The sequence below is a fragment of the Chrysochloris asiatica genome, unplaced genomic scaffold (genome assembly GCF_000296735.1).
Source record: "Chrysochloris asiatica unplaced genomic scaffold, ChrAsi1.0 scaffold00041, whole genome shotgun sequence".
NCBI classification, from domain to species: domain Eukaryota; kingdom Metazoa; phylum Chordata; class Mammalia; order Afrosoricida; family Chrysochloridae; genus Chrysochloris; species Chrysochloris asiatica.
In genome coordinates this window covers 7,469,852-7,480,430 of record NW_006408559.1, presented here as the reverse complement: position 1 = coordinate 7,480,430, position 10,579 = coordinate 7,469,852, and the positions used below count along the sequence as shown (strand labels likewise).

The window sequence follows — 10,579 nt, the reverse complement described above, 5'->3', positions numbered from 1 at the left end:
GAGGGTCCTGTAGGTGACAGATGTACTATAGGTGACAAGAGTCCTGTAGGTGATGAGGGTCCAGGTGATGAGGGTCCAGGAGGTGACGGGGGTCCAGGAGGTGACGGGGGTCCAGGAGGTGATGGGGGTCCAGGAGGTGATGAGGGTCCAGGAGGTGACGAGGGTCCAGGAGGTGATGAGGGTCCAGGAGGTGATGAGGGTTCAGGAAGTGATGAGGGTCCAGGAGGTGATGGGGGCCCAGGAGGTGACGAGGGTCCTGTAGGTGATGAGTGTCCAGGAGGTGATGGAGGTTCCTGTAGGTGACGAGAGTCCTGTAGGTGATGAGGGTCCAGAAGGTGTCGAGGGTCCAGGAGGTGACAGGTGTACTATAGGTGACGAGATCCTGTAGGTGACGAGGGTCCTGTAGGTAACGGGGATCCAGGAGGTGACCGGGGACCAACCAGAAGGTGATGGGAGCTCTGGCTGTCTTCAACTACTGGCTCCTGACCCCTCTAAGGCTCAGCTGCCCCTTGGCCTTTGCCACGGCTCAGCTGTGCGCCTCAGTCCACTCCCACCCAACAGGCTCACAGAAGCCGGCTCAAGTTGGACTCCTGTCATTTGCGAGGAAAAGAATCTTGACAGGATGATGAAATTAATAAAAAGCTGATCTGCCTGACTTTTCCCTCCACTAATTCTTTTAATGGAGCCCACCAGATGGTTTGGCATAATGAAAGAATTAACTAATTTAGATGAGCTTCCTACTCAAAGAGAAGGAAGTTATTTGTTTTGAAATACACGTCAAACAAAAGCAAGTTTCACGTACCATGTCAACGCAAATCTGAAGCAATCCATCAGTGCCAAACACACCAAGAACATGTGCGTCTTCCTCCCTCCAAAAGTGCCCCACAAAAAGGTGCTGTGGGGTCAATGAGAGAGACCAAGCCCGGGATGGCAAAGTGCCTCTTCTCAGAGTTCTTTGCTTCTGAACCCCTATAACTGTGTTTTCCCATACAATGCATACAATGCACACACAGAAATAATGCACACATGCATATACCATGCACAGCACACATAATGAATGCTGCAAAGGGTTGTCCTGTGTTTAATGCATGCCTTATTTGCATAAAAAATGTGGTGATGCAAAAGGCATAGTAGAACTCTCTGAAAGTGATTTTTAGTGAATAGAATGATTTCATGGAGACATGCACTTCTTCGGCAGCCGGGCTCAGACTCTGTGTTGGGGATCATGTCTGACTCTGGTTCCGTGGATTGGCTGGAGAAAGAAAGCTCCTTGCAACTCTATCTTCTGAGGGAGGTGCTGTTTCAAGCTGTAGGGTCAAAAGCCACCAGAGACTAGCTGCCTTCTAAGAACCCAGTGGGATGCCTGGGTGGTGAGGATGGTTAACACAATGAAAGATTGGAGGTTTGAGTCTACCCAGGAGCACCACAGAACAAAGGCCCGGTGACCTATTTCTGGAAAATCAGCCATTGAGAACCTTATGGAGCACAGTTCTGCTCTGACACACACGGGGCTATCATGAGTGGAAGTGGACCTACAGCAACAGGATAGCCCTCCCCCTGTGCTGACCAGTGTTCTCACAGTGGCCCTGGCACAGCTGTCCTTCTGTGGCATCACTGCTGAAGGGGCTTGCTGACATCGGTGGCCTGGGGACTCCAGGGGGTGCTAAACCTTGGTGCTCTGGCTGCCTCTGGCTCGAAGGCGTTCTTGCCGGTTTCCCTGCCCCTCAGCAGACAGCTGACTCTGTGGAGCCTCAGGCCCTGGGTCTCGGGCTCCACCTCCATGTCTCTGAGTCAGTTTCTCCTTGGCTGGCCGCTTGGTGGTAGTTGCATTGTCCCTTTGGAGGGATCCCTCCCTAACCTGGTTGGTTCCCTGAGGGGCTTGCGGCTCCATGATAGGCAGCTGAGTGGGGGCCTTGCTGTCCTGCTTGGAGGGTTCAGAAATTGGCTGTATCTTCTGAGGCCTCCCTTTCCTATGCAGAGGTTCTTTTCTTTTGGGGTGGACGCTTGTTCCAGGCTGATGAGCCTGCTCACCCTGTTCTTCCTGCATCTGAGCATCCTGAGGCAGTGGCCCCCCCGGGGGCGGCTCAGGAGCCTCTGAACCTTCCAGGACTTCTTTGCTCTCATTTGCCAGAGATTTCCCACGAGAGCTGGCCTTATGGCGGCTGGGCACCCTTGCTGGAGTGGATTTTCTGTGGGATTCTCCCTGCCAGGCTGTCTGATGGCCTCTAGGCACTGCCTTCCTCAGATGTGCGGGCCCTTTAGCTGTCTCGCTTGGGTGAGGGAGTATTTTTTTCCCAGCCCCCACTGACTCTTGGCTTTGGGGGGAAGCCAGCTCATCTGAAATCTTCTTGCTGGGGGTCCTTTTCTTTTCCTTGGCTTTCTGCGGAACTTCCATGTCCTGGGGCTTCGGATGGGAAGCAGCAATGTGAGGCAGCTTCACTTTCGGAGCCTCCCCATCTTGGGGTGCCTGAGGGCTATGGTGGGGTGCGGGCTCCTGGCTGGCTGGGCTGATAGGAGGGAGTTTCACCTCATTGGCTCTCTCTTCCGGAACTGACTGGGGGTCATGGGCTGGGTTGGGACTCAGGTTTTGTGGAGGTTTGGCCTGGGGTGGGCTGATGGGAGGAAGTTTGTTGGCGTCTGGTTCCTGGGCTGGTGCAGGCCTGGGAGAGGGTGTAGGGGTCTGGTCAGAACCCACTCCTGTCTCCCTGCTGGGGGACAGAAGCATGGGCGTGGGTCTGCGGCTCTGCAGCGGGGCAAGGGTTCGAGGCTGAGGCAGCCTGGTGGGAGCTAACCGGCTCCGAGGGAGCACCGTTCCTGCGTCATCTCCATCCCTGGCCTGGTTTGCATCTACTGAGGAGTCTTGGGGATGGGGCTGTTCTGGGTAAGGGGTGCTGGCCCGGACAACGTCTGCTTTGGAGGGCTCTTCCTTCAGAGGTTGTTGAGAACCTCCGGGAGGAGGAGGAGGAGGAGGGCTGGTAGGGTCCACTTTGGCCTCCCCCGATTCCTCATCCTGCTCTGGCTGTGGAGGCACCTGGGGGGAGGTGGAAGAAGGTGGTCCCGCTTCACGAGCTCTCACCTCAGAAGGCAGCTCCTCATTTTCAGGGAAATGGGTGGTTAGTGGTTTTGGAGAAAGATCTTCCTTCTGGTTTGGGGCTAAGTCTTGGGCCTGCTGGGGAATCTCTGGTCCTGACATGCTGAGCTGTTGAGGAGGTTCAGAATTGGCAAGGCTGTTGGGAGAAAGTTCTTCCTTCTGGGTCTCTTCCCCCTGAGAAGGAGCAAGGGTCTGACTTTCAGGCGCCTTCAGGTGAATCTGTATTCCAGAGAGGTGTTCGGCTACCTGGCCATCTGCCTGCAGTTTTGCCAAGCGCCTTGGGGACGGAACGAGATGTGCTGGTACCCCAGAGACAGTCATCTTGCTAGAGGGGGCTCCTGCTTTAATATAAAAAGAAGTTAGCCAACACCAACCTGAACACACAAGACTTTAGACACTAATAACATTACACCTTTCCCTTTTTTGACATACATAGACGCTTGAGAAGAAGAAGCATCCAGAAAGAAAAGAACGCCAGCTTCCTATCTCCTTGGGGATACCTCAGTGCCTAGAATTCTCTCGGATTTGGTGAAAGTTAGTGATTTTCAGTCAACCAAGAATATGCATTTGAATGAGGAAACATAAAGAGGCTTATTTACAGACACAACAACATTCACATCCAAGTCTGTAAGGGGCTAAAAATATTCCAAATGAATGGGATTTCAGTCTTCCACCGCTTTAGCTATGACTGCTGCCTTTGATTGCAGAAACAGGAGGATGGACATCTCAGCAGATGAAATTCCATTTGTGTGTTCCTTGCTAACTGGCAGTCTCTGGGAATCAACTGTGAGCTCAGCCACTCCTAGCCAGGTACATGAAGCTCAGCAAGGTCTCAACAGCTAGGTGGAAGAAGGAGGAGGGAAGACGGAAGACAGGAGTGGGCCCGATGGAGTCAGAGGCAGCATGGCTCAGAGAAACCCCTTACCATTTGCCAGTTCCTTTACAGACAACTATCTGCCCTTTCCCTCAAAGTTCACTCTGGCTGCAAAGATGGCTCTCAGAGACCACTGCCATGTTGCTGTTGTGGAGAGGGGCTCGTCTCATGGGTGGGTTTATTGTAGAATCCCTAAGGTACTGTGGTAACCCTGGACATCACCTTACAGCCCAGGTCTGAGGACACAACCTGGAATGTGGAGAAGTCAGAGGTGGTGTACCAGGCTAAAACAGCCTTAAAGGAACTCGGCTCAGTTCAATTTAGGGAAACCCTGACACTCAGACTCCAAACCAAATCAAACTTCCAAAGAGATTCCAACATGGTGGAGCCCCGAAACACAGCCAGCTAGCTCCACCTGTCTGGACTGGTCCCCCACATGTCCCTCAGGAGAAGAGAAGATGGGGGCAGGAAAAGCTTGCCTCTTGATAGGGTTTTCCAGGGAATGCCTTGTTCATCATTCTCTGCTCCCTGCATTCTAGCAGTTACACATTAAAATCTTAATTTAGAAAAGAAAGCAAGATTAGGAAAAAACATGTAAGAATTGGGAGACCCAACATGGGAGGCTCCTTCTATCTTTAAATTCATCTTTCCCTGGTTTCCTGAATGGATCGTTCTCCTAGTTCCCACAGTTTAGCAAGTGAGATACTTTGGCAAATGATCCCATTCCCTCTACTGCAGATAAAGGGACCACTTAATGGACGAATACATTGTTCCCTTCTCCTATGTGATGCAACATCATTGTCACTGTTTCCCTACCATGAGTTGTAATCCTGAATAATAATTTGTAAATGTCATTTTATTTTATTATCTTTAAAGCATGACCCCAGGATGGCAGTCTGCTCATGTTTCCAATGCTTTAGTGGAAGCACTGGCTGTTCTAAAATTAGGTTGTATGGAGGCCAATGAGGGTAAAAACACTGAGCTGTGGACAAAATGAGTTTATTCCTTATTGTACAGAAAACACATTGTACACTTGAGTGTTTTGTTGTGTATTTTTTTCCCCCTTTCAGTTTTAATGTTTTAGAAATAAACTGTATCGTTGGAGTTCTGGTGTAGTACTGTAGGATAAGCACTGGACTGCTAATCTCAAAGTCAGCAGTTCAAACTCACCAGCCATTCTTTGGAAACCGTACACAGGTCACAATGAGTTGGAATTGACTCGACACCACTTACCAACAACAGCGATTACCTTCACAAGATAAATGAAGACAAGGTAGAATAGTGATAATACAATGAAGTATACCAGGAGGCTTCAAAAAGTTTGTGGAAAAACTCCATTCTCTTTTTAATTCAATTTTCCCACGATTTTTAAGCCCCATTATATAACATTATTGAACTATTTTATGTAGAAATTATGGATGGATGGGTATTTGCTTGTGTATGTTGCCATCAAAAAGAAATAATTTTTTTTTTTGAAATCAAAGTTCCATAGCCGTAACCATAGAAAATGTTGTTGCGGTTGTTAAGTGCTATCCTGTCCTGGGGTTTCCAAGGCTATAACTCTTTTACAGGAGCAGAATATGCTTCATCTTTCTCCCGAAGAGTGGCTGGTGGGTTCAAACCACTGAGCTTGTAGATTGCAGTCCAGTGTTTATCTTACAGGGCCACCATGTGCCCATATGAAATTGGAAAAAAACACAGAAATTTCAATTTACTGTTTATTTCCTAACATCCAGATGAATATCACATGACCATGGGCAATAGCCCAATAGAATGTGATACAAAGAGATTCTGCCTGGAATGTTATCCCAGGAATTTAAAGTATAAAAATTATAGAAAAATACACAAAAGAAAAAAATAGCACAATTTTGTACTTAAAGTAATGTACATTTTAAATTAATGGTGCATCTAAAGGTCTCCAGAGTTCTGCACCTAATGTTACTAATTTACCCACACATTCATTGAAATCTCCACAGACCCCTCCACTGATGAAGGTTTCCCATTGCTAGGTCCAGGCTGATGGACTTCCCATCTTTGTGTTGACTTGCTAACTTTGTTCCACTCTCACTGGTAAGAGCAGAAATTAACATTACACTCTCATTTACATATTGTTGTTGTCGTCAAGGACCATCGAGTAGGGTCCGACTCATAGCGACCCTGTGTAGGGTTTTCGAGGAGTGACTGATGAGTTTAAACCTCCAACTTTGCATTTCAAACCGACCCTGCAGTTGAGTGCTTATCCTACAGTGCCTCACGAGGACTCCTAGTTACTCATTAGCAACATCTAACGACTAAAGAGCAAGGAATAATTTTTGGTTTCTCTTGATATAGTATTACTACTTTATCGACATTAATGAGTACCGGTAATATAATGGATTACAAGCTGAGATGCTAACTGTAAAATCAGAGGTTCGAATCCACCAGTTGCTTCTTGGAAGAAAAATGAGGATTTCTGCTCCTGTAAAGATGTGCAACTTCAGAAACCCTATACAGGGTCTATATGAGTTGGCACCAACATGGTGGCACGCAACCCCACCACCACTTTTATGAAGTTAATACTTTTAGTCATAGGATCTCTGTTTGTACTGAAGCTAACACATGCATAGTCTAACCCCATGGGGAATTACCTCAGCCCTAAAAGGCCAGTTTCTAATAATGGTTCACAATGTGATCTATCATTTTCTTTTCTGGAAATGGAAGTTCAAGGTGGCTTTTCTAATCAAATTGATGACTACCTGTAAGATTTACAGAAGAAAACCAAGGCTTCACATCTGGTCAGCTCAGACAATTCTCTCTCATAGAATCTTACAGTTTTGTTTTTGTTTTTTCATTTCTGACCTTTCACAGTTCAAATTAGGGAAAACAAAACAAAACACCTTATTAAAGCTCTTGCTTAGTATTGTTGCTGTTGTAAAGTGCCATCCAGTCAGTTCTGACTCATAGTTTCCCAGGATAGACTTTCCTCAGAGTGACTGGTGGGCTTGAACTGCCAACACTGCAGTTAGTAGTCCAGTGCTAATTCTACAGTGCTGCACCAGGACCCCTTCTTATTACTAGGGGTGCCATTTAATTAAATGTTTATGTGAGCATGACCAAACTACAGAACTTAAAACCAGAGTAGCCTACGAAAAGTTAAACATATAATTGCCACTGTTGCTAGTGCCGTAGAGTTGGTCCTGACTCGTAGTGATCCTGTATAGGGATTCTGAGGAACGGCTGGTGAGTTTGAATCACCGACCTTGCAGTTCTAACCAACCTTGCAGTGAATTGTTTATCCTACAGTGCCACACCAGGACCCCTATGATTACCATGTTGTTGTTGTTGTTGTTAAGTGCTGTCGAGTCGGTTTCAACCCACAGTGACCCTGTATAGGGCTTCCGAGGAGTGGCTCGTGAGCTGGTGAGCTTGAACCTCCAACCTTATAAACCTCCATATACATATGTAATCTAGGTGTGGCACATTGGATAAGCAATGGACCATGAGATCTGTTTGAATCGCAAGGTCAGCAGTTCAAATTCACTGGTCTCTCCTCAAAAACTTCATACAGGTTGACTATGAGTCGGAACCAACTCAACGACAGTTAACACCAAACAGCATATATTTATGTTTAGTTACGGAGTATCCCAGCACAAAGCTGCTGGGCCCGAGGCAGTGATTATGTTCAGGTCGGGGACCTTCTTGAGAAATCACTAAATCCCTAGTGGTTAGGGTTGAGCCCCAATCTCCAGCACAACCTGTATATATATATATATATATATACCCATACTTCTCACCACCAAGTTGTAGCCCAGAGCTCAGAACAGACACTGGCTCCGCTAATACCATAAAACCTTAGTTCCTAAGAACTGTTATCAATGGCTTTTTAAAATGTTCACTTGAATGCCTGGTCTCCACAAAGTCACTGTCTGTACAAGTTTACCCTTACACCATCAACTGAAAACAATGTCTTACTCAAGAAAAGGGCTGTATTAATAAGATAAAGCGTCTAGCTTCTTAAAACAAAAACACAATGTTTTCCAAAGTCCAAAAGCTGCCATGTTAACAGTCTGTTGAGGCAATTGTTACAGCAGGGATTCTAGTAATCAGTAACTAGATGGTCCTCTGTCTGTCAGGAAATGCACTAGAAATGTGATGATGGTTTGAAAAATTCCGTAATTCCTCCTTGTCAGGAAATCAGGTAGGCCTGACCCAATCAGTTCACATACATAAATTTTTATCAGGTACCTATGCACACATTACCTGCTCTATTAATCTGCCACCTGGCCAGCCCAACCAATAATTAGTATTCCTGATAGCTGTAGAGATAGCCTTGGTGCAACTGATTCTGAACCTGAAGTTACCAGGGGCTCAGAACTCGTCAGACTCAGGGGACTGAGTTACGCTTAGCCAAACCCTCAAGAGGCTGATTTAAAAGCCAGAATGCCAATTTATGAATTTACAGTGGGAGCTGGGCCTGGCTCAGGGACTGGGGAAGAGTCTTCTAACGTAGGGACCATGTTCCACAGGGGCAGGTCTACCCAGGGGACCAAATTAAAGGTCAGAAGGTTGCCTGGGTAGCAAAGAATGAAAGCAAGGGAAACCACGTTTCCTCGATAGAAGGTTCTGAGGTGCTGCAGAAGCCTCAGTAAAGCCCCCGGATCGCTCCACGTAGGGATCCATACCTGTTCCAGAGGCCCCGAGCAGGGCTGGCTCAGTACACTGGCATGTTCCTATTTTCACTTCCTCCTTTACCACTGGGCTGGGAGTTTATTTTCAGACAGGTTGTCCTATCTGTACGCTCTTTCTTGGGTTAATCCAGCTCATACATGGTGGGTGTGGATGGAAAAGTTCAGCCCTGGCCTGGTAACTTTTACCACCTCATTCTCCCTGACCTGGGGGAAAGTGTCAACTTCTAAACAGGCTAATTGGCTGGAGCTCTGGCCTACTTCAGCCATGATGGCTACCATGGGCCAAGGGAAACCACAGTTGGGCAAAGAAACCATAAAGGCTAAAAACCCCTCCATGCAGACGGGCCTGCAAAGTGAGCAGCAACACCAGGCAGGAATGTGCTCCTCAGAACAGTCAACCACACAACATCCAAAGGGCAGCATGTGTCCAAAAACAAAGCTCAGAAGCAGGAAGGGATGAGAAAGAAGGACAAACGGGAACAAGGGACCCAGGGAGGAAGCAGGAAGAGTGTCGTTACATTGAGGGAACTGCACCTCATGCTATGACACGAAATGTGCTTAAACTGTTGAATGTAAAACTAATTTCCTCTTTAAATTTTCACCCAAACTACAATAGAAAACTAAGTCAACACCTACAAGAAGGAAACTGCACAAAATGCATAGCAGCTAATAGTCTCTACTTCACATGTACAACATGTGATACCTGAATGGAGCCCAGCCTTTTAAAATACATCTTGAAATATTCATGTGCCCAAATCCTAAATTAGGACTTTAGAATCCCAAGATTCCAAAGAGATGCCCCGACCCGCAGGCTAGTGGGAATGTTAACTCCATTTGGTGGTGATGGTGGTGTGTAGTGGAGTCGGTTCTGACTCATAGCGACCATGTGTAGGGTTTCTTTAAGGGAGCAGGAAACCTCATCTTTTTCCCTTGGAATGTCTGGCAGTTTCAAATTGCTGACCTTGAGGTTAGCAGCCCGACTCATAACCACTAGGACAATAAACTAGAGCTCAGGAGCACTAAGTCGCATGGCCATGGATGGCAGAGCCAGCTCTCTGTGCTCTGCGTGTGACCTGTTGCAGACAGGGGCACAGAGGGAAAAGGCAGGGTTGGGGATGCGTGGGGAGTTGGGGAGAAAACTCAAGTTGAAATAACCTTAAATATAAACCTGGCAAGAAAACAACGCCTCAGACCCTCCCCACCACCAGCACCACCACCCCATCCCTAAAGAGCCAGATTTCCTGAAGGCTCAATTCTGAAACACCACGGGGTTGACCCCTGTCAACAGCCCATCTCCAAGGCACTGCCCAGCCTTGGACTGTCCAAGGAGGGCAGTCCCCTGAGCGCCACTGAGAGTAAAATGTGAGATCTCAAAAGCCGAAAGAAGTGGAGAAGTAGAGATTAAAGAGTTAGAACAAACTTTACTCCAATTGATGACTAATGCATTTGCCCTTCCATGTAAAAGTAAAATTCTGGCCCAAAGGGAATGGAGCTGAAGCAGCTCTTGGGGTACTGACCTGTGGTTGGTGCCAAGCCCTTGGCAGGTTCCTCAGTCAAATCCAGGTATTCTCTAATGAGCTGGCTCAGCTTCTGGTAGGCAATTTCCAGGTCATCTACAGAGAATGCAAGCAAGGCAACTGAATCCAATTAAAGCATGATCAAGTTTCAAGAGCTGGTGGCAGTGATTTTTTTAACTGCACTTAATTTGCTAAATATGGTAATAGGCAGAATTCTAGAAAGACCACCATCTCCCCTGGATGACCTCCACCCCTTGCGTATGGGTGGACATTGTGATGAGTTCTCACACCTGTGATTGTGTTAACATTCTAAGGCTAATATAGGCTCTGGTAGCATAGTGGTTACGAATCGGGCTGCGAACCGCAAGGTCAGCAGTTCGAAACTACCAGCTGTTCCGCAGGAGAAAGATGAGGCTTTCTGCTCCTGTAA

At 47.2% G+C, this 10,579-nt stretch overlaps 1 protein-coding gene across 1 annotated transcript in view; it reads right to left on the bottom strand.

The window, feature by feature from the left end:
- LRGUK (leucine-rich repeats and guanylate kinase domain containing) overlaps positions 1-10,579 on the bottom strand; it is a 139,428-nt gene that overhangs the window by 40,759 nt on the left and 88,090 nt on the right. Inside the window, exon 16 of the mRNA XM_006861226.1 lies at positions 10,150-10,245. Coding sequence (XP_006861288.1) covers positions 10,150-10,245 — 96 coding nt within the window. The remainder of the gene's footprint in view (positions 1-10,149; positions 10,246-10,579) is intronic.